General features: G+C 39.3%; 1 protein-coding gene across 6 annotated transcripts; it reads right to left on the bottom strand.

Annotated features, from left to right (window-relative positions):
* Positions 1-3,110: 3,110 nt before the first annotated feature.
* tfap2a (transcription factor AP-2 alpha) lies at positions 3,111-21,290 on the bottom strand. 6 transcript variants are annotated; one of them, XM_048596395.1, is made up of 9 exons: positions 21,202-21,270; positions 17,122-17,220; positions 15,088-15,162; positions 14,359-14,790; positions 11,820-11,871; positions 9,490-9,721; positions 8,694-8,812; positions 6,160-6,301; positions 3,111-4,488 (listed from the first exon to the last, which is right to left on the bottom strand). In XM_048596395.1, exons 1-9 carry the CDS (start codon positions 21,232-21,234, stop codon positions 4,197-4,199), a joined length of 1,476 nt encoding a protein of 491 aa, XP_048452352.1. In that variant the 5' UTR covers positions 21,235-21,270; the 3' UTR covers positions 3,111-4,196. The 6 variants fall into 6 exon arrangements, with proteins under 6 accessions (XP_048452352.1, XP_048452353.1, XP_020373357.1 ...); XM_048596396.1 differs by lacking the exon at positions 15,088-15,162 and having other exon boundaries at positions 21,202-21,249; XM_020517768.2 differs by lacking the exons at positions 17,122-17,220; positions 21,202-21,270 and adding an exon at positions 15,786-16,311.
* Positions 21,291-24,871: the final 3,581 nt, after the last annotated feature.

Below are 24,871 nucleotides of genomic sequence, written 5' to 3'. Positions count from 1 at the left end.
TATAACAAGCCATAGAAATACCGTGGTAACCCTATATTTTGTCCCATCTACGTTCTGATAAGTGCGTCCTCGTTACAGTAATACATCTATTTTACTACACTTAAAAGAGGGGCAGCTAAAAATGTTGGAAAACATGGAACAGAAACAACACGTGCTGGAAATGGCTAACAAATCAATCTCCATCTAGAAAGTGAAAGGGCAAGTTACCACATGGGGTGTGTACCCTTCCTCATATTACAACATACACACCCGAAATCTTAACTAATTCTCTCACATCCTTGAACTATTTAGTTCACAACACACTGAATTTAATTCTCAGTCTCAGAAATAGGACGAACCGATTAAACATGAGGACGACACGGTTTGACAGATAGACACCACTGCGCCACGCCTCTTAGGCTATGCGGATGTGTCCAGGTCCCAGTAATTCGGGATTATTTGTTACAGAAAGCATGCGATTGCGGAAAGGTCAGTCGTCCAGCAGAGGCAGCTGGACACCCGGAAAATGATTCACTTCTTATCGAACAATACATTGAATTATTTGCGTTATCTTTCATGTGAAATCTTGTTAACGAGTGTCTCATCCTGAGACCTGTTTGAAATTGCCTACGAAGAATTAGGAACAACTTTTTTTTTCTTTTTTTTGGGCTTGTTCTTTCCACTTCGCCACACATTTAGCGACGATTTTTATTCTGTTTCAGTACGCCTCAATGGAAGTGGGGGAGGGGTTTGGGAGGATTGGCTTGTAAGGCTTATTGACCCTGAAAGTGCTGCCGAGCTGAATATAGTTGCATTTGAAACACCCTTTGGGTTAATGACTTACTTCGCTACTGTTACCCCCAACTTCCCACCACTGGCCACGGACCAATTCCTACAAGGCAATCTTTATGTATTCATTCAAAAGAAATATATACGAAGGTTGGGTGAAGAAAACTACATAAAAAGAATGTCAGAGTTATTTCTAACTATTTGGTTTGTTTTAGATTGGACCCTCAGGGTGAGATTCCTCTTTACTGACTAAGCATCCTTTATTTTATGATTGTGATACAAAAACAATCAACCTCTTTGGGGAAGGTTGGCTAGCTGTTCAAGTAATAAATGATTTAGCATAAAATATTTAATTGGTACGAAGCAGATGTTGACTGCAGCCTTCTAACTTGATTATACCTTGGACACGTTAGGCAAGCATTAATGATTGATAATGGCGCTAATTAACCCTAACCCTCCCCATAAACACACGCAGAGCTGTAAGACAACAGCGGCCAATAAGTTTTCCATTGCCACGAAACCAGCACAAATTTCTACCAGAGAGGCGCATCTGATCATTCCACCAGGAACAGGCATTAGCAAATCGCAGTTCTTATCAAAAGTAATACGCAGCGTTGAAAATCTAACCAGAAGATCACCACAAGTAGCTGGGCCAACAATTACCATTGGGATAATGCTGAACTGCTTGATGTTTTTAAAAGTTGAAATGTGTTAGTTTCAAGTGCCAGGTCCGCACTGCCGCAATATAATTGATAAAATATTATGCAAAATTATTAAATAAATTTGCTATATCAAAACACCATGGATTGTTTAGACTCGGGATTATTCGAAGCGGTTTTGTAAAAATCAACATTAATTCCTTGCGACTGATCGTCATACTGGACCCAAATCAACAAGCAAAAGACATTTTTAATGTAGCGAAATTCTCCCTGGATAGTTATTACGCTAGACTTCTAAAAACTTTTAATCCCTTTAAAATAATAAAATGGAGTCACTAAAATATCTGTCACTTCTTTAAAATGCCATTGTCGCTTCGATCAACTGAGACCAATATTAAAATGTCACGTTCTGTTAAACTACACGTACACACAGATGCTAATTTTGTCGTTTTGTCAACTCAGCATTATTTAAAATTAAGATATGTTTCCTGGGGATTTACACCTCTACTCTGACGTTGTGTTTCGTATTTAATAAATATGCTTTGATGTCTTAAAAATGGGCTTTGTGTCTATTCCCTGTATAAACAGCAGACTTGAAACACTGTTTATGAATGCCATTGTGCCCGAGGTAAGTACAGTATCCCACACACATTCTGAGATCTAGCCAAGAAAAACAGCCCTGATAGACAACGCTTCACCTCACCTGCTAGCATTGTGCATTTCATTTCTGTCAAAAACACACACTAACTGGTTTATCAGGCTTAGAATTTCAGTGTTTATAATTTACAGTCAAATTAACTTCCATTTGACAAAGAATAATTAAACGTTGCAGTCAACATGGTCCAAACAACCCGATTGTTTATATTTTGTTAAACTTCCCTTATCTCAAAAGCTTAGTCCATTTTTTAGCTGGGAAACATTAATGTGCATAGCGTGTACATTACTGTATTCACGAATCATCCAGCCTGTAAAATGCAGTATAAAAAGCGTAATGCCGTTTTCAACCTTATTGTGTTAAATCTATTGGATGCACTGTACTATAACAATAAAGAAGCACATACAGAACAACGTGCGTGTTGGGGAACGCCGACTTATTAAGGGAGACTGTAAACGGTTGGTAACATTTCACAACATATTTGCTCCACTCTCAGGAAAACCCAGGAAAAATATTAACCTTATTGACATTATCTGTTATTCCGTAAAGCAAAATTGTTTAATGCTGATGCTGAAGTAGGGCTGATAACGAGTTAAACAGCAAATTGACATTTGGTAAGTAAAGCATCACGAAAATCTGCGTGGATTATTTACTGACTTGTCACATCATTAGGTACATTATTTCAGAATACTGAAGACCTTAGCAATACATCTTTATTCCTCTCTCCCTCTCTATATCAACTCCACCCAACCACCCACCCCCCAACCCGCCCCTGCCCGTTTTATCATTTATTTTGAGTAAGACTCAATAACCTACCAGAGCGAGCCTGCTCAACTCTAACTTGAAAGTTCAAGATTTTTTATTATACTTGAGGGAAACAATGGGTTCAGCTGCTTATTGCAGGGGAGCAATTGTCAAGGGAGAGTTAAACCCAATTACTGCAAAGCATACTGAAGGGCTGGAGGAAAAGACTGCCAAGTTAAAATACGCCTGGGCAAAGACAGCTACTGAATAAAAAAAAATCGACATAAAGCGTATCAAATATTTATTTATCTGGGTAACAAAGGGCTATGATACATCGACAGGCATGTAAACTATTGCCAACACAACTCTATATAATACAGCTAAAAACTGCTTCCAATTTGGCCAGCGGACATACAAGGTATCAGGTCGTCCCAAATGCTGTCAGTTCAACAATAAAATACTAAACCGTTCTATAGACAATATCAGTTTATTGCTCTGATTCTGTCAGTAGGGAAGGGGACATGGTGTCAGGTAATTCCTTTGTCACAGCACGTGGGGTATTTTAAAACACAAAAAAAGCATCGCAGATGCTTCTTTTATTTAAGATCTTAGCCTTTTTTTTAAAATTCGGACTTCTGTGATATTATAAACTAATTTCGTTACTTATATAAAACTCAGACCCTCCCCCCACCCTTGGATTTTGTTCAACTGCTTATCGCCACGACATGCTACAGAGGTCTAAAATGTGTATCCCAGAGTTTACCCAATACCTTTCTAAATAAGTACCATAAAAATCACGGAAAGAACTACTGTGGTTGATGAAGAATAAAACCCACTAACAGGAGGTAAACGATATCACCAGTTAAATAAAATAAAGGCTTAAACAGACGCACCATATTTACAATTCCCATTAAATTACACATAAATAAATATATACATACATGAACACTGTTTCCCTTGTTATACCGCGGACTGCAGGTTGCAATAAATGTTCAAGTTGACCGTTACCTTAGAGGATTTTTTTTTCTCTACAACGATGATTATGACAGAGGAACTGTGCAGGTTTATTCACAATACTGATAAAATGTGTCCTCGTTACCTTCCTTAAATGATTGTGACTACAATCTTAACAGAGATAAACAACGGGGGGTTATGTCAATCAGGAGGCAGTCGGATGAAGTTTTAACTTGGTAAAAAGTTCAGAAACTTTTGTCGTGTCATTTCAAAAGCAGTTCAAAATTCTTCATCGCCTGCGCTGTTCGCTAAGGCTCCGGGTTCCAGGTTGAGGGAGAAACAGTCACACCTATATGACAACTTTTAATTTTTTTTATTTATTTTTACGAAATTGTACTTTTTTTTAAACTATCCCATTACTTTCTGTGCTTCTCGTCCTTGTCTCCGCTTTTACTGGGGTTTTCGCCCGTGTGGTTGTTGGGAGTATTGTTCATGTACATTTTGTCCATGGCTTTGAGTGCTTCGGTAAGATAGTTCTGCAAGGCGGTGATGGCGGCGCAGAGAGCCGGGCTCCCGAAGCCATGTGTAATGAGGCTGAAGTGAGTGAGGCAGCTCTGAATGCCAGGCTCCAGGATCGGGGCTGGCCGAGAATTCCCCAAAGGAGATCGGTCCTGAGTCAGCAAGTCTGTAAACTCTTTGCAGATTTGTCTGTAAAATTAAAAAAAACAAGTTGTAATGTTTAGTATACTGTATATCTCCCGGGGAGGGTGGCGAGCAAGCTTTTATTAGCACATTTTTCTTTTAAACTGCACTCAAGTTAACTTAAAGTTCAGCTTTTCCACTCAGTTAAACATGGCACAGGTGCAGATTAACACGTGATTCACCTTAATCATACAACAATGTCTTGTACGTACATTATTTTCCGAAGTGGAATGGGCAATTCTTATAAGTAACGTCTAAATCAAGACGATTTCATCGGATTTTCATTGATTTGGACAATGCCTGTCCCATTTAAGTGGATAGATAATAGGCTATTGTTCTGAATGAATATGAAATTTATCACGACAGACTAAGTTTCACCTCAACAGCCGGATTTCGAAACGTTATCTTGAAACACACAATTGCGCAAGAAAAGCCAGTGATACAAGTCGTGGCGACGGTTATCAACATCCCCCTTCCCAAATCTAACTTTCATGCTTGCAACGAAAAAGCGAGCTCTTTAATATTGTGCCCACGATTCTGTTACACCTCAGTACATCAAAGCTCAAATCCCAGTTTAAAATGTTCATAAGCAAACGCAATTGTGTGACAATCACGTTATTCACAGAGCAGCAAAGTCAGAACTAATCTTTGTTTCCCATGCAGGTTGCTGATGTGTTGAGAGTACCCCACCCAAAATAATATAAACACAGCAATTTGGTTCATTAAAGTCAAATTGGAAAATCGGAATACAGAAGGGTAATATCCAAAAGTGTTCATAACAAACACGCCACTGTTAAGAAAGATCAGTATAATGAGGGTGTATGAAATCATCACTATTATATATGGACTATACAAATCTAGCTAATACCACACGTGTGTGTACATGTGTGTAGCTTTGAGCGTAGCACAGTGTGTGATTCTAGTTATGTTTGAAATTTTATTGTAAAGAAAGACTAACTCTATTTTGTTAGTCTTCAGAATTATGTAAACCCTATTTCTATGTGTTTTGTGTTATATCTTCCGAAAAAAATGCTTATTTCAGTGGGCGTGCAACCTTCTATACAAATTGCAGCACCAACCTCCCAACACATCCCCACCACAATGCCCTTCGGTGACATTTCAAGTTCTTAATTAAAGGCTAGAAAACAGCACTGGGAAAGAGAAAACAAAACCTTCAACATTTCATCGCAGATAATTTACTCTTCACACATGCCTTTTCATCCAAACAGTTCGGCTACAACCCACTGCTAAATAATGTTTATTAACTGCTGGCAAAATATTATGCCTTAAGTAATTCTCTGTGATGTGTGACCTCACAAAATGACAGTGGTTTCAATCCTCTGATAGTGAAAGCACTGGACGCCAACTGAGGCAGCGCTGCTTTTGACAGCAGTGGATCATAGAATTAATACTGATAATACAAACACACCAGGTGTGAGGGCCTGGTTTGGGCTGATATCGACCACTGTTTTAGATTTCGCAGCTAAAACTTCTACCATCTATCACTTATTTCTAAGCACTTGTCAGAGAGCAAATGGTCACTGTTAGGATCTTCACCTTGTTCAATTCTGAACTGTTCCCGCACACCATGTGCCAGCAATTAACAGCAGAGCAGAATCCACATGGGGAAAAGAACTCAGTTAAAGTTTTCAGATTTTATTTAAAAAAAAGACTTACTTCGTTGCAAGTAACATGTTTTTTCGTGTCACTTGTTCACTCGGGTCGGAATGTTGCCGGTTGACGTACTCAGCTATTGCTTTGGCTGGGAATTCTGTTTCGCAAACATAACCAAAATCTCGGGCAAGGTGCACAGCTTCACCTGGGCAGGAAATGAAGGACAATGTACAAAATGGAGGTAAAGTTTATACATTCATTTCTTTTTCAAACGCATTTGGTTTTGATAATGTTAAATTGATTTAACAAGCGAACTAATGCCAGCAACCGTTCTCAAAATGTTTAATAGAATTGTTGGACATATTACATTTTAAGTGGCTCAAACCCATTTTATAGCCGTATAAAAGATGGCTGCCTTTTTACTTGCATTATTGAAATTTGGTTGGGGCTATTTATTAAGTCGATTAAATTTAATGACATGACCGAGATAAGGCGGGTAGCAAACCATATTGTTTGCAGCTTTGTTCAAAACGATCACTTTTCTCTTGGTACTGCCCAGCAGCAAAAAAATGGTAATGTCTCTTTAAATATTTAGATTGTATTACAGGATAACTAACATCGGCATGCTGCACTCCGGGTTTCTTTCAGTCATCATAATGGAAGAAATAGTTCAAAAGTACCCTGCTGGAACCCTCATAGTACCATTTGTCACAAACTAAATATTTGAAGCATGCAATAAAAAAAATCGGAAAGCTCCAGTGAGTCATTTAACGACATTACGAGGAGCTAAGTAGTGAACTGGATAGAATATCAAATAAGTTGACAATATCTCTTTTGTTGTCATGCATTCAGTACCAGTCCAAGCCATGTCTCTACAACATCCTCTTGCACTTAAACCTGTGTTCTGTAAACCCCAATGCAACTAAATAACAAAGCATGTTGTAGTAATACAGTACTGCAAAGGCGGTTTGCAATCTTTCACATGTTGGCTCATAAACATTATAAGGAAACATTATATCGGAATGGTTCTCATGTCCTAGGCTGGCTTCGGACAACACTTTGTAAAAAAGATGAATTGTGTGGATTTATTTGAACTTATACCGATTGTTAAAAAAAAGGAACTGTTTGGAGATCAATCGCAGCGACCAAAGAGGACAGAAATAGTTCATTGACCAGGTAGAAAAACAACAAAAAAAAACGTCAGTTACAAGGAGCACTATTCAAACTAAGAGCTCATGCAGTTCAATACAGTCTAGCAGAAGGAACCGGCACTGGGGGAGATTCACTACTTTTTTTTATAATAGCAATCAGTTGGTCAATATAATCAATAAATACACGGTTTTGAAAGTATAGGTATTGTATACGTGAGCATTTTGAAAGATATACATTCTTTATAAACGACAAATTACATATATGTATAAAATATGTCTGCTCCTCTTGAACGGTTAGAATACATCATTCTCTAGAACCCTGTCTTTTTGTTGATTTCAAAGCCTTTGGTTTTAATTTCCTGAACCAGTTGGGTTTTACTGCAGGGCTTCCTGCCATTAGCCAGCTCCGGAAGGACGCATGCGCCAATTAGTGCTTCAAAGGCACAGTCCAGTAACTCGTTTCCATAAAATGGAACAGATCATAAACAATAACAACAGGACACAGTCCAACAGCCTGCCCCCTTAGAAATCCAACTGGTCACACATTTATCAGCAAACCATCTACGCGTGAATCCACTCCTGGCTCATAATAACCCAGAACCATAATCAGATTAAAGTAATGATTTTCTTTAAGAAGCTCTCTCCACAAGACCCTGACACACAGGACCGTTCTCAACACAGTTCTGGCGGCACTACAACCTTTACTCTGCACACAATGAGCATCAGTTACAAACAGATACAACCACGCATTTCACTCTTAGACCAGACTTAAGGCATCCAATGAAAAACAGAAATAAATCAGATGGGGGAGGCTGTATTCTCTTCTCTTCGCTAATCAAAATAATGTTTTAGCATAATCTGTTCATTATCTCTCTCTCTCTGCAAATTAGATAACGGAAGATTCCTATGTACTGAACTTGCTGTGATGCCTGATCTACACTAGTCTTTTTGTTTACTCAATTCAACAATCCTGAAAGCAGCATTTTAATTGAAGAACAGAACTGTAGTTTAGGATTTCTCATTAGTTTCTCATTCACTGGAAGATTTTTCAGTCATTAGTAAACAAATGCCTAAATCAATTAATGCAACCACCTCCCCCTAAAAAAAACGAATAACAGCTTTTTTACAACGTGCCCACATTGCTCACAACAAGCATCCTCTGGCTATATCTGGTCTGGTCAAGTCAAGCTATATATTTAATAACCCTGTACAATGCCTGGTTTATACACAAGGACTCAGACAGTACAATGTTCAGTCGCTTGTTTATTTCTGTGCTATTTTGATGGGTTAACACGAGACAACGACTGGTGCTGCTGTGAGTTACATAAAGGCACGTGGCTTCGCAAACAAAAACAATTTCCCGCTCTTGTGCCATACTGGAAACAATCCATGTTTATTAGCCCACCTCTGTTTAGATACGAAAAAAATGGAATAAAGTTTACTTACCCTCAACAAGTGAGGTTAGCAGCGTAACGTTAGCAGCTTTGCGCCTGCCTGCCGGTAAATTTAATCCAATTTTGTCTAATTTTTCTCTTAAAGATCGTCCTCCATTTTTAGATTTCGCCCTACAAAAGAAAGGAGCTCCTGGTTAAATTGAAAATGGATACATGTTTTGTTACACATTTCTTTCACATATTTAATGACATTCTTATTCCAGACTTGCATTAACGAAATTTAAAAATGCACATTTTGGAATTACAAAGCAATTTTCAAATGGAGTGTGGCTCCGCTATGGCACAAAATTCACTCTTTTAATGCATACCTTAAACAATCTAAATCTCAAAATAATCTACTAGATTCTGAATGAATTTGATTTCACAATTGTGTCTGGTCCTCCTCTCATCCACACTGAGGCAATTTATAAAGAACATGTCCTTTGGAAGACTGTCCCAAAAGCATTTTACTTTTATGTATAAAGTTGTTTTCTAATAGAATATCTTTATTACAGCATCCACTGTCTTCTGATCTATTGGCAACCCATAGGAACATGTGTTTATAGAATACAAAAGAATGCGGTGCAAGTGTTAACTACTCTGTCTAAAATGTGATAATTGCCCTTTAAGGGTTAGATGGAGAGCAAAAAACAATTAGCAAAGAGTGAAAATAAATATTGGTAGCATTACTAAAATAATTTAGCGATCAGATGCATTTAAAAAGGAATTTTCACTGATGTGTGTGCTGGCCTATCCTTCTCTGAAGCAGAGCTGTGTAGGAGGGTGTCCAACGCACCAGTAGCCCTCACCTCCTAAGCACTCCTCCCAGTAACGAGGCGTTGAGACACTCGGGCGGAGACAGGCGTCTCTGCACTTCCGCCACCGTCACCTTGTACTTTGATGTTGAACTGAGGAGGGAGAGGCGACCCGGAACTGAACAAAACACCTCGTTCGGGTTCGCAACCCCGCCAAAGAGCCCGTCCTTATTGAGTGAGATCGAGGTGACAGCCCCACTGTGAGACTTAGATAGGGACATGGGACCTGAAACAGAACCATCAGACAAATCAACAACCATCCCCTGAAAAGCGTACATCTGCCATGTCCATCAGCTAACATAGATGGTCACTTTACAACATCTCTGTACTTGTGTCCCTCGCTAACTCAACAATTCCAACCTCTGCACAATATATTAAAACAATTCAGTTGGACCGATTTGGATTAGATTCGATGAAAGAGTCGATAATAAAGCGGGGCCTTTGTCACATTACTGGGATATATTGTGGTCATAAGCAGCAATTGCTGCGCACATTGCTGCAAAACTGTCCTCTCCACTGAATTGCACTTTAGATTGTGCATTTTAAAAACTAAAATCAAATCTGATCATTTGTGCAAAATATAACACGTTCAGATCGAATTGCACTTTTTTTTATTATACAGACGGTCTTTCCAAAGTTATGTGGCTGACTGCGCATTTTACTGCCTATGCCAATGTCAGTTAATGTCATGGTAAAATCATTTCCATTGTGTAATAGAAAATTTGTGATTCAATAGAACGCAAATAGATGCCTTATGTTACAAGTCAAGAGTAAATACATTTTCTAATCTATTCCTGTTACCCTTTAAAACTCCCAGCATCCCTTTTCATTGTACTGTATTCATTTTCACACTTAGTTATTTGTTCAGACAATATAGATTTCAATGCATTTATTTCCCAATAGCGTACATATTACAATAACAGGACGTGTTGGAGGATGTTATTCTGTTTTGTTCTCATACTAATTCGATCCTGTTACATTCTGCATCAGCTCTTCTACCCTACATCTGAACATGCGAGTAAAATAGGCACTGCTTTTGACCACAGAACGAACGCACACATAGTGGAACATCAATACATCAAATTCTGAACCCAATTTATCAGGTCATTGCGAACAAAAACAACTAAAAAGAAACGCGATGGTGATTCACAGGAAATTAACGCTGGCGTTTTCGTGAAATAGCCTTAGCTTTGCCGATGGATAGCTCTAACTGTTCAGATTTAAAAGAGCGCGTTTAGGCTTACAATGGACAACTGGGTAGCTCTGATTATCAGTGCACTATGAGACCTAAACAATGTAACATGTCCACTGGCTAAATTGCTCCTCAACTCCAGAGAATTATTTAGAATCTGATCATTTTTATTACTGATTAGCCGTCTAGAATGTAGCTTAACAGACTCTGTGCTTGATTTCTATAAATGCTGCCCTGCACGAGTTCCCTATGCACAAAAAAAGGATCGTTACAATATAATCAAGTGCCCTGGTTTGGCTTTCTCTGCATGCCACTGGAAATCTACTCTGGATCTTTGAAGACGTCGAGCTTCTAGTTCCGGATAGATCACTTGTGACATTAATAGCTCTGGGGAGGCTAATAGAGACAATAGGAGTTAAACGAACTCTTGAGATTACTAATAAAAGAGCCAATTATCATGTCGACGTGGAAAGAGCATCTCTTAAGATTTATCCCTTGCACATGTAATTTGACGTGACAAAACCTGGAGAAGTAGAAAGATGAAACTTAAGCCATTTAACCGTATGCTGCAGTTTTACGAATTACTGCGCATTTACAGTGTATAATCTGTGCCCACATTAATTCGATTTCGATATCCTCAGAATCAAAACAACCGCGTAGCAACTTAGCAATGGATGCAGCAGAATCTTTGGGATGGCTAAGTTAAGAACGCACATTTCCCAACCAATGTCCCACAGAAATAAATACACGTCTAAATGCACATGACTAACCAGACCCTCAAAAGCATGTAACGCCAATCGACAGTATAATTGCTTCTGCAAGTTCAGGCATTTGGTTTGATTTATACCCTCCCTAATTCCTTTGCTCATTAAAGGAACACGACTGTAAGGAATTCCTTAAACCCACACTAACGTTCGGAGTCTGAGATTTACAGACAGGATATTTTCCTCTCGCGAAACCCAAGACCAATAACAACAGAAACAATTCTCCTGCAACCCCATCATGGCTGTTTCTTAGTTTGACATGAGATGTTTGCACACACAATAAACTGGAGAGAAGCAACCAGGATTCGATGAGCTGTGTACCGCCTGTGCAAATATTTTGGATGAGAAGATTAAATAAAGCAACTTGCCTTTCTTAATGACGGTATGGTCCTGGATGTTAATACCTTGGTCATCAACATGCTGAAACGGAATTTAGAAAAACACTAACGTAAACTTGTGGAAATAAAGACTGCAGACATTTACAATGGCAAGAACTACGTGAAACTCAGCCATGTCAGAAGTTGTAAGAATCTACCCAGAGCCTGGCTCATTCTTCTGAACAGAAATGACAATGTATTGCCATAATGGAATGATAATTCCCGCTCTTTGTTCAATATTTGCATAAACACTATTTTTCCCTACTATAGTGAATGGAATTCTGGGCTTGATGGGACAAGTGAAGTTGTGAGATTTATTTATTTGATAATTTATCTCTGTGTGATATATCTTGTATACATGTGTATATTCTGGAGGTGGGAAGTCCTACTGATGACCATCCCCTAGCAGATATTTTACAGTAAAAAAAATCCTCAGCTTTTTCTTGTTATTAAATGAAGCAAGTTTATTCATTCTAGCATCAACATGCAGTACAGCGTCGGAATATGTTCGCCAAGTGAACATGAATTCTACTGAGACTGAGCGATTGGCAATCACTGCAGAACAATCAGTTCATTTACAAATAACACTCACTTCCAGATCACCCCTGCAATGTCAGCGACCCATCTAACATTATTCATGCAGCTTTGATTTTTCTCTTTATTATTTATGATATGCTCCCCATCTAAAGCTAGCACTAGTTCCCCATCACATCATTGGGAGAGTTTCCATTATCCTTTCTTCTCAAAACGTGGTTCGACCATTCACACGCAACTTGCCCCGAGTGATTTTTGATTTTAAGTCGAACTAATTTTGAATCGGCTGCTTAAATTAATGTTGGCACTCTGTCCACATCAACCATACATTTAAAACGACCCAGAAAGTGCCTGAATCTGTCGGGGTTCTGATTTTTTTTTCATGACTAAGAGCAGTTTCTATTTTTTTTAAAAAAGATTTTAAACTGGGAGGCTTCATGGCTTTATGAAACTATTAAAAAATAAGATTACCCACGCCCGAAATCATGGTGGTTAAAGGGGTTAAACAGCCGCTTTACTCTCAACACCACAAAGATGTACAAAATTGGCACCATTTGGACAATCTGAACAATTGACACCAGAGTGTTAAAAGAGGTTTCAATAATCATTGCATTCTAAAGCCAAATCGGCAGGTTCTCCGCACATCACAGAAACACAAAACACCGACCACATACTTTACGAAAGCAAGGACATTTTAATTCCGGTATCACACAAGCACAGTCGCACCGAAACAAACTGAACCATTTAGACTTTTATTCTCTCCCCCTTCTTCTCTCTGTAGCACCTTTTTTGTGAGCAGCTTATGCCTTTGTTGTTAAATATTCTCCTAGAGTAGTGGAGACGCATATCATACAGTTAAGGCTGCATTTGTAAGCTTGTTTACAGCAGATTGTGTGTGTGTGTGTGTTAAAGAGCCAGTCACATTTAGGTAAAGTATAGCCGCAGGTATTAAGTAGAATGTTGAACAGCTTTCAATCGCTCTAAGCATTCATAATGAGTATTTGTTTGGAAATGAATGCATGACGGTTCCTTGCTTATGAATATTTTACGAGAGCTTTAAAATCGGCACTTTTTAAACGAAATTAAGAGTAACATTTGGGGAGGGGGTGTGAGCATAGCCTTAAATGCAGCTACCAAGAGGGCGGATGGTTTTCATCCCGCATTAATATGCATCCTTTGTTTGCAAGGTAAGTAATAACACACTAATAATTATTCCAGATTATTGCAGAAGGAACGAGTTCATATTATAACTTAAAAGCACAGTTCGCCACGGCGCTGAAAAAACGAACAATTTAGTACAAACTAAACGCATGCCTTTTGTATTTTGCAATCTCGGGTCTGTAACTCAGCATTGCAACCAGCTTTCAGTAACTCGCCACATCTAATAAACGATTTCTTATTTTCTCGTTGGGATTGGGGGCGGGGGCTGGGGGTAGGAATTAAGACATCTCCAGAATTTTATATATATGTTTAAAATTAATGATTCCAATTTTGAAGCTCTCGGCAAAGTCCAGATCGGAATAAGTCTGTTTTATCAAGTTGAAATATTGAATAAAGCGCACCACACAATTTCATTTACTCCAAACTGTTTACATGTATGAGAGAAATTGATAGCGTTAAAAGGCAAGTGCTGGATTTAATTAAGGGAAGATGCAATTTATATTTCTAACAATGCAGACGAGAAATTTGCTCTCATTTGATGCACGTTAACACATAACATTAATATGTATTGGTCATTTGGTAAAAAAATAGATTTGTTTCGCTTGATTGTCAATTTAAAAAGAGATCCAAACACGACAGATGTCCCTACTTGTCAATTTTATTTTCAAAATCTGAAGCAGATGCAGGGTTCACGAAAGCAGATTTTACCAGGGGTGGTCGTGGAGGGGGGGGTGGGTAAATGGATTGAGAATCTCCCTTTAATTTGAAAACAGTTCACTGTAGACTAACGCAGCAGTGTAAAGTAAGAACTGCAAAGGGTTTGCAAGGAACCGACCTGTACATCCTCGATAGCATGTGCGATGCTGTGGATAGGCAATGTATCCCCGAGGCCGGAGTCGAGTCCGTGGGTGCTGTGGAGGAGGACCTCGGGCCGTCGGTACTCCCTCCGCGGGTCCAGGCCGGCGAGTTGGGGCAGCCCGCGGGGCTGGTGGAGGATTCCCGCTTCCTGGTTCTGCCGCTGAGGCCAGGTCGGGTGCTGCGGCTGGGGCTGCGGGTGCAGCGAGTTCAGCGAGTAAGGGTCGTTCACATGGGAATAGGGGTCCTGCGACTGCGGGTAGATGGGCTGGTACGGAGGAGGGAAGTAGGGTGGCTGGAAGTCCGTGTTGGGAGTGTGAGAGAGCGGCGGGGCGGTCGGGTACGGAGACTGGCTGACCGTCCCTAACTGAGGCAACCGTGGAGTCCCATTGCTTGTGCCGTCGTGCCGGTCCTGCAATGAAATCAGACATGTAAAGTTGCAATTATAAAAAAAAAATAAATTATTTTATTCTTTTTGTTAAAGAAACATCGCTGGTATGACTTTCGTTGGCGGTGGCAAGCTTAAGTTTTACTGGCCATATTAGTAATTGTAAATTATCGCACGGGGTAGAATTCAGCAAAATATTATCCTCCAAGGAGGTATGCTAGGATTTTTTTTATTTTCACAATCCAAAGTGCTACCAGTTTTTGTTTTTGGGGGGGCGGGGGAGGCTCGTTTTAAACCTAGTGGCATCTCACTGAAACTCACCATGGCCGAGAAACTGTGCACTAACATCTGCGGGCAGTCTGATCTGAGTTCGTCAGGGGGAAAAAATAGAGAGACCTAGAGGTGGAAAATTGGAAAAAACAGTCCAGTACTATACAACTACAACACGATCACAACGCCGGGGAGTCACATGCAGGAGGAAGGCAGGCGAATCCATCAGAACTTGAAAAATTTCTTCATTGGGAACAACACACACAAACAAAAAAAAATGATCAGAATTGTGTCTAGTTTCAGGGCGTCACGTCGGTAGATTTTTCAAACTTTTTTTTCTCTCTCTCTCTTTCTCCTCCTCTAAGGGCGAGCCGTGGCTTCACTCAGCACATAATAGCAGATATTCATGACTATTAATATTACACGAATACTTAATAAGGGGAGAATGGTCGGAAATCGAGCGTGAAGCGAGGAAGCAACTAAAAGCTGTGTCTGTTATAAATGACGTCCGTTGAATCAGTGTATCTAATCAGAGAGAGAGAGAGAGAGAATAGAGGGGCACACATTGCTGCTTCTGACGAATCACAGGGAAGAAGAGAACATTTTCAAGTGATCGAGGGCATGCGAAAGTGAGAGAGAGAGGGAAGGGGAGAAGGAATGGTGAGAGTCAGAGGGGGGAGAGAGAGAGACAGAGAGAAAGAGGGGAAGGAAAGAAAGAGAGAGAGTGTGATGCGGGAAGGAATTTGCACCTCGTTATCGTGTGAGAATCCAGCAAACGCCAAAGGCATGTCCGCGGCCACTCGCTTCCTGGCTGGAGAGCGACTACCTGCGCTCTCAGCTCTCTTCCTTTTCAGCTCTTTATCCGGAGGTGACTGCTGCCCTGATCCTGGGTCACTAGTAGTCTGATCCATCGTGCAATGGGTTAAAAGTTAAGAGACAGAGGGAGCGACAGAGACACTATGGAGTCTCCAAAGCCCTGATTCGTTTTCACGCACTTTTACGCAAGCTGCTCCCCTACTGCGATCCTAAAAAAACTCTTGTCTAAACTCAACTCGAAACCGGCTCCAAACAAACGGATTTCACTTCTGATCGTAAACCTACTCCGCCGGAAGCTCGCGCCGACCCTTCATACTTTTCTTGGACTTTTGTTTTTTATTAATTTCCTCCCCGCGTTTTTGAAAAATAAAGTGAAACTAAACGGCCGCTTGGTTTAGCCGGTGGTGTGAACTGCCTTCTAGCCTGCTGTACAAACCCGTTTGACTGGCTATACAACTTCAAAACAACTCCCCAAATATTACCTCGCAAACTCTAGATCAACTTTCTCAATCCGGGCACAATCACGGCGTTTAGCCAGAACCATCTAACGCCTTCTGCCATTTCCACACAAAAAAACCTTTCATCTTTACCAAGACACAATTTTGTGCAGATTTCAATGTTTCCATGTGCGTTTTTTTTGGGGAGGGTTGGTGGTTGGGGGTGGGGATTACGAACGTTTAAGCAACAAATGCAGACAGATACACAATTTAGACTAAGACATTAGAATTGACTGCAAAAGTAAACTGCTTTTCCTTGCTTGATCAAACTTGTGCTTTCCCAAGGCGTTCTGTGACAATAAGTGCAGCAAGCTTAATGTTTTAATTTTGGTTTTACTTTCACAAACATCGCCAGCAACGCGGCCCTTTTTGAGGATTCTGTTAAGAATTTATAGGCGAAGGATTTCAGCCAGGTTTACCAAACATTTATCATTTCAGATGCTTAATCTAGTGGACGTCGATTCTTAACTCTCGATTCCTGTATTGTTTACAAATGTGAGCTATTGCCACACAATAGAGCTGAGGTACGCACCCTGCAATCGGCGTTTGCATTATTTTACAATATTATTAAGCCGAATGGCCAAGTGCTGCATTTGTTTTTGTCATGCTGCATCTTTCTATAGAATATATAATTGTGAAAACATACTTAATGTTTAAAATAAAACTTTGCAATATTCGGTTTAAATGAGATGTGATGCACAGCTTTTTTTCATTCGACGGGGCAGTGAAAACTGCATTTTAATTCTTTTGAAGCTAATATGAAATTGCTTACCTCGCACTCCTCATATTTGATATTGTCCGCTAATTTCCACAGCATTCTCATGGATTGGTGTAAAAGTGGCTGACTGGATGTCTCAGAGAGCGGACAGTCCTGTACAGAGAGTGTGTGTTGGTTTAGCGCTCTGTATGTGCTCTGAGATCTCCCTCTAATGGTCGATCGTGTTCCCCTCTCAGCTCTTTAGTAACTCGCTAATAACAGCCCAATTAGCATATGAACACCAGCCAAACACTCATTCAACCACATTACTGCTCCAATGGATACAGGTACAGAGCTTGCCCTGCCGCCTGGCAATGGACGTCAACATAAATACATTGGCGGTGGACAACAGCTTATAAATGTACATGGAGCTACTTGTTCTGTTACTTGTTAAACCCTCCCTTACCTTCCATTCTACCAAAGCACAGAATACGATGTGACTTTCTTTCTTTGGTTAACTCTTCTCCCAGCAGACATAATGATCATGCACTGTTTAGTTGTTAACTGATTATGCCTTCCAATGAAGGCAGTAATCTTGCTGAAACACCGAACTCAATCGTTTATTTTATAATAACAGGGCAAGTGTGCTTCACATTTTCACTATGTTAAATAGCAATAATAAATAATATATAGATATTACCCATATTTTCATACAACAGTTAACTTCATATTCCTCTGCGTATCAAGCACCCAACTTCCATCCACATGCCCTTTTACTAAGTAAGCAGTTTAGCTTAAACACATTTCACAATGGATGTAGTTAAATCGATTCCGAACTGGTTCCGATTTCCTTGCTTTTCGCTGATTTTTTTTTAAAAGCACCTCCTCAGGAAAATTCAAATTAAAGACAATTTTAACATTCCCTCTGCAAGTTATTTCCAGGAGACGTTTACGCTTATCAGAGCAGTAAACCTCAGTAGTGCTGAATTGCATTGATAATCAGGTGACTTTACTACCAGTATTTAGATTCTTTCAGTGGTTGTGTCTCGTTTCCTATCTGTGAGATATTAGGTTTGTGAGCGAGAATTTCTTTCGGCATTTACCTTTCTTTGATATCTGGAGGCTTTAAATAACAAGCGTGTAGAGTGTTGGTTTGCAACCATTGAGGTGGAAATCGTGTTTGTTATGTAGCTATTCAATTCATACGTAAACAGGGACTTAAAAAGCAAACTATTTTGAACTAACGTCGCGTTGCAAACCTCTTCACAAACGCTTCATTAAAGTTATTACCATAATAAATGTCTGACTATGAATTATGAATTGAGACAAGGTTGCATCGTTGTCTTTCATTGAAGGTGAGAAAGTGTGTAAGGGTAACTCTCAACCCAGGTAATCTGGGTGACTAGATCTAGGCGTCGTCTTCAGGTAATCTCCATTACCATTTTTGGTGGAGCTCTAGGACAAAGATGTCATCAGAATCTATTGTCTTTAATTAGAGGGCCGAGATATCAACCGATTCAGAACACCTCACTCCAAAAGGCCAAACATTTTGAAATTTAAATACAAAATAATTTCTATCGCTGGAGTCACAATCAGCTTTGGGTCTAAGAGATGAAGATACTCTGCTTGTACCTGGATTTTTAAACTTGTCTATGCAATGATATTAAAAGCTCGCGGATCTAAAGTATGTTTTTTTCTTGATGGCGTTCTGTTCTCTTAAGTCACTGGCAAAGAGTACGGCAGCATTTTTACCTTTAAAAGTGATGTTCTTTTTTTTCCTAATTTGCTCACTTTCTACTGTGAAACACTTATTCATTACAAGCTGCTTGCATGAGCTGTGATTTCCCATTTTCAGTCGAACTGTTGAAGGGGGTGTTACCTCTTAAAATAACGCAGTGCATTAAAACAGATAACGAGTTTGCAAGATCATTGACTTAAAGCAATGAACCTGTAGCTTTTCTATGCTACCTGTGTACAAATGTCGATTCTTTTAAAGAATAGATATTTGCCACATCTCCCTTTTTCAAACGAAAATTTGTTAATCTCATATAAACCGATGCTAGTTAATTTAGAAATCATTTAAATGTTCACTTCTGTGCTGGCAGACTAGTGGAGTATAAGAACATAGTAAATGAGTTTATCTGAGAATCATATATGAAATTAACTTGTAATCGATCGCTGTGGCAAAATACAATGAATAATTAAAATATATGCTCCTGTCGAGTGGAAGCACTTCTTAACAGGAGAGCGGTGCATTGCTGTTTTTATTTCTGCTTTTGTCGAGCAGTTTCTGAGCAGCCTAAACCTGTGAAATGTATTCCAACTCCTCCCCTCCCAATTTGCACTTCTTTTAATTAAATGTAATTCTATACACATGTAGCCATAACAAGGTTCGCCTCGTTTTAAAATGCCAGCGATTTCTTTTGTGGCGAGGAAAATATTCACATCTGTTTATTTGGTTACAAGGTCTTGTTACCGTGGACTAGAATAAATGTAGCCCTCTCCGTTAAAGTGTGCGAAGGATGGTGAAACGCCATTACCCACAATACTATCTTCTCCTTACTGATCTTTTTCAAAATATTCGCCCATTCTGATTTTTTTTCAAAATAGGGCAAAAAGAAAATAGCTTTCCAAACACCTGTTACAGACCGTATTGATTATTAAATCAACGTATAAGTATGTGATATTTGTGCATTCATATATTTTAACTTTGGTGCACAGGTGAAGAGGACTTTTAAGATCCAGCTATCCTGCAGCATTTTAGTGCCTGGTCTATACGCGTGCTTCAGATATTTCGACTTTATTTCGTTCCGCGGGTGAAAGCATAAACAAGTTAGAGAATAGTTTTAAAGTACAGCAAATACTTCTGTTTGAATGTTACTGTCATTATGTTTCTTGTATTGAACAATGGATTTCAATAAATCCTACTATGATAAATACCTGTATTAATAATCAGCATCTAACAAACACATTCTTCAATGCACGTCTTTTTGTGTCAGCTGAGACAGAATATCCCTTTATTTCAAAACTTTAGGTCCGACAAAAGTGTTCTAATTTTTTAAATATAATTATTGCCGCAGAATTAGATTTGTGTCATACATAATTCCAGTTTATAAAATACACTGAAATGTTTGGAAAATTATATAGATAACATGACTCTTGAATTAGAGCCCGCAAGCAACATCACATTGTTACAGACTACTTTCAATCTTTGAGAAAATCTAGGAACCATGGAACAATGGAATTAAGTTACAAGTTTTTTACGGAGCAAATAGCACATAGGCTTCACAGAAATATATTTGTACTGATACTCTATTGGTTACAAACTTCAAATGTTTAATACATACACCAAATATAGTTAAATCCATTGCTGCTTAAATCCAATTGTAAAAGTTATTGACCATTTAGTAGAATTTCCAATGAACCTGAAACAAGTTGTGTGTTTATGAAAAGGGAGTTGAAGAACAAACTGCCACTCAATATGAAAACAAAGTATTTAAAAATAAAATGTGAAAGAAGAAATGAAATTTAATCTGTCCTGAGAAAACGAGTTATTTTCCCAAGATTAGCGTTGTTCTAAGAAACTGTTAGACTAATACAACAGTTACATAATCGCTATGTTAAACTGGACGCTAATCTTTCTTGTTTTTAATCTCATTGTGATTGACCCCAAGTTAGGAAAAGTTGTAAAATGGTGTGATTACAGTGGGCTGCTTTCTATGTATGTGGAGCACAGCGCCGATAGTAAACTGACAAGAAAATCAATTCAAATCGCAAAAGGGAAAAGGCAGAAAGGTTTGAGGCGTATTTATCGAGTTAACCTTTTCAGGGCCCGTTCAAACAAATCAACTAAACCAAGAGTTTCGCCTGCAGTAGTGTAAATTGGATATCCAAACTTTTTTCAACCTGAAACTTTATAGAGTTTGTATCAGTTGCGTCATGCAGGTAAACACAATGCAAGTACTGATAGAAAGTTTGGACTCATTGACTTATTTGCAAATTGTAATTGTTTGTCCCAATTCACTGACTTTATCAATGACGTTCGTCTACATAATGAAATATTAGGCACCGCTGGAATAGACAGCAACTTTCAATGGCTACTGGGACTTCTGTAATCATGCCAAAGGAGTGCCGTTAATAGATAAGTTCACATACCTGCCAGTCCCCCATTTTGCCCAGAATTGACATATCGCCTGGAGTTGTCCGTGGTGTCCTCAAAAGATCTGCGAGCTGTTGAGTAATTTCTCCTTTTACCTCTCCAGGATCATCTCACCTGGTCATAAAGTGCTGGGTGCCACCTGTCCGCGCCTGCGTACTCCTCAGGAATGTCAGTACCTAGCAGCTTCAAAAAAAACGCCTATCTCAGCACTGATGGATTTACAGCAGCCATGTACCACGAAGCTCCATCGGCAACCAGACCTCATCCTGACAACCAACAACACGAACAAAGGCTACTCATGATAAAAAGGAGTCACACCTCGGTGAATTTGGGGGAGCTTCCTGGTCTTCCAGGCGCCTACAATAGACAGAGGCATCTGCAATGACTGGGGATGTTGTGGAAGGAGGAGGGGGTTCAGGTGATGGAAAGCACCAGCAGAAAAGCACAAACAGCGCGCTCGGCGGAATTTATGCAAAAAAACAAAACTGGCGAGGTTGCATTTCAGAGAGAAAAAGAAAGGGGAGAGGGAAATGATTCGACATGCACCGAGTGGTTGGATAGCTTTTTTTGTTGTTTCTCTTTGCTTTGCTCATTTTTCGCTCATGTATTGTGTTACCTGTGTACAAACAAAAAAGGACCTGTTTGCGATATAGAGGCCAAATGCGACCCGCTGGGTCCCCTCTACAATCGAACCAGTGTGCCCTTTGATTTTGCTCCACCAATTCCTAGCAATGCGGTGGCGTCGGCGTTTGTTTGACGTTGTTAACTTTAATCGAATTTTTATTGCGGATAATTCCTGCGATTGGATTCGCCCATGTCAAAATAAAAGTCGGCTAAATAAATTAATCAGCATCGATTAGTAGACTGTGAGACGCAAGGTCAGAAATTAGATACAGAGTTCCAATGAGGACGTTCGGAGCATATAACTGATGACTCCAACTCCGTGAAATGATATGTATGTAATACTTAAGCAGCATTATATAACCAGTGAGAAAATATTGCCTGGATATATATCAATAAGTTTCCAAAATATTTTAATCAATGTTGCATTATTTAGTAGTGTTCACTATTTTGTTAATTGTGGAATCGACAGGTGTTTTGTATTTATTTTCAACTGTTCTGCCTTAGTCTCCTGGTGTTTATATATTTTTTAAAAAAATGTTTAGATAATATAAGGTTAGTTAATAAACCCCTTGCTCAAAATGGTCACTTTTTGCCCAGGTCTCTCACATTTCGATTCTCTAGCTATTTAGTCGAAGCCATCCCCTTAATCACTTAATCCAATTAGGGCTAGTGGAAGCATTGGTGACTTCAGGCAATTAGAATTTTTGTTGTTATTTTCCACGGTTTCGAGGAAATTCCTTGGGATATCCTCATAATGTACCCGCACTTATTCTAAAGCCTGCTTGCTCTAAGCAGATTGCTTGTTGAAACATTGTAATTCTGTTCTCTCTGTTCAATAGTCCCCTCCAGTATCAATTACATTTCATTGCACTGTAACAGACTGACACTTGTTGCACAAATGCAAAAGGTCGACTCAATAATGTCCAGTGCACAATGTCTTTGTGTATATTTTCAGAGTATATTCTGTTGTGTACATGTTAGATATAATCTCCTCCGTGCTTAAACTAAACAGCCAATCACTGCTAAAGTATTGGTATTATTTGTATGGCTTCCTTAGCTGCATGTGATCAACCTGCTAGCGTATATGTGCTGGGCTAATTTCTTTATATGTTAATTATATTTAAGTTGATATCTTTATTTTAGTCTTGCGCTTATAGTTTTAGATGTATACACTTCTCAGCATAGCCGCATCAGACCTCAAGTGCACAGGATCCTGCGCTAAGTGCAGCGAGAAATCCCTCCACGAGAATGTTTTGTGTTGGTCTAAGAATTCTTAATATATGCATTTCATGATGATATCTCTCTTACTTGTTTTAGATCGACTTGGCTCTGAGGTACACGTCCGTTAAGCGAATGGACTACCAAAGACATTCATGTTAGTGTACGTATTTGGATTTTTCGGACCGTTCCATTTTTGCCGTGTGTACCTGGAAGTCTTGTGAAATGTCAAAAGGTGCCTGCTAGATGGTTAACCTTGGGAGCCACGGTTCTCTTGCAAACTACAGTTGTTGCAAAGGGCGCGCAAATCATTGTACCTGTGGAATAGATTTATCGTCTCTGTTATTCTCCTTACAATGTTTCGCACAACAGACCAGGTCACGATGAATTAGATTCTGGCCAGTCTAAATGTCACGTTAGAAATCCTCATGAGTGCGGATTGCCCCAATATTATCTGTAATCTGCAGTTACCATGTCCTCTGAATGTGTGTATAAGCCTTGTTATTTAGAGAAGCACTTTTCAGGCGCTCACCAGCAGTATTTCCCATTGTTTTGTATATACAATGTAATTTAGAATTTAAATTCCATGGAAAATCACTAATCTGATAGGAATCGCATTTGTTTTCGGGCGGTGGGGGTAGGGGGAGAAGTTTAAAGATGAGTTTCAAATTAAAATTCTGTTGTGATTTTCTTTTCTCACTTTTCATCTCAAAGAGCAGCCTGCATTCAAGTTACACTGAGAGGAGGTGCTTGACTTGAGTAATGAAGCATGAAATGTGTGAATCCCACCGGAGCTGCCTGCACTTAGACAGATTATTGAGGCTGGTTCAAATTACCAGAATTAGCACAGCTCACAAATTAATTACAATGCTGGCATCAACTTATTCTGTTACCGTTTAGAGAGGAGAATAAGAACCAAGCAAGCGAATCGCTGTTTACATTTTACGACCAGAGTCTTCTCCAGGCCCTCGTTAGTCATTGAACAACCTGTTCAAAAGTTTGTAATTAAACTTTGAAACTTTCAGCATGCACTGACGGACTTTCTCAGCCAGCTGGTGTAGAACTGCGTGCTGTACTAGCTCCCCATAGCAAATATTTCACCAGTTGTTAATAGTTTACCTTCAATACTGCTGATCAACAGGGTATAATATCTGCAAATATGGCTCCTGTTCAAAACCATACAGCAGCATCACTGCACATTGTGATATATGTACACTATTTATCTCTGCAAGGAACACACAGGGTCAGAAAGAATGGAAGACAGCCAAAGAAATATGAAAATAATGCATCAGTTTTCACCCATATTCGTTTTTATTTTAAAATATTCCACCTGAAATTGTTACAACTTTCGATGAAAGTTAATGGGATCTAATAATTGGAGCATGTTCGTTCTCCGTAAATAAACTGGAATCATCTACATGTGCAGGGTGATATTTTAGTTTTGCAGTGATGTTGTTGTGCTCACGTTTTACCTACCTGGCTCGATCCCGGCTCATGTTCTCGGAACAGTGAATGGACTTTCTTAAACTAAACTTCATTGCTCCGCGCTTCCAATGTTTGAGTTGAAACTTTCGTTGTCACAATCGTGTGAATACAAGTCCCGTTTAAGGGAAACGATCGAATTTAGTCACAAATAAAATATTTAAAACGTGCACTATGCAATAATATGAATTATTTCTCTCCCCCGATTCACGAGGGTGGCACTGTTAAGTCAGAAACGTTAACTTAGGCTGTACAATATATACAATGATGATACAAGATTCATTTGGTTCAAAAATATATTTCAGGGAGAGCATCAAATTGACAACCGGATTCCGAACCTGA

The sequence above is a fragment of the Rhincodon typus genome, chromosome 4, assembly GCF_021869965.1.
Source record: "Rhincodon typus isolate 14 chromosome 4, sRhiTyp1.1, whole genome shotgun sequence".
In the NCBI taxonomy this organism is placed as follows: Eukaryota; Metazoa; Chordata; class Chondrichthyes; order Orectolobiformes; family Rhincodontidae; genus Rhincodon; species Rhincodon typus.
The sequence above is the reverse complement of the archived record's forward strand: the minus strand, read 5'-3'. Positions and strand labels throughout refer to the sequence as shown.

What these genes read in the sequence shown, in the direction of transcription:
- tfap2a (XM_020517768.2), bottom strand. Translation starts at nt 15,947, where the DNA reads ATGGATCAGACTACTAGTGACCCAGGATCAGGGCAGCAGTCACCTCCG. An exon ending in ATGCTATCGAGGATGTACAG is followed by an intron (nt 11,872 to 14,358) that starts GTCGGTTCCTTG and finishes ATTCCGTTTCAG; the next exon opens with CATGTTGATGACCAAGGTAT. An exon ending in CTGGGAGGAGTGCTTAGGAG is followed by an intron (nt 8,813 to 9,489) that starts GTGAGGGCTACT and finishes TTTCTTTTGTAG; the next exon opens with GGCGAAATCTAAAAATGGAG.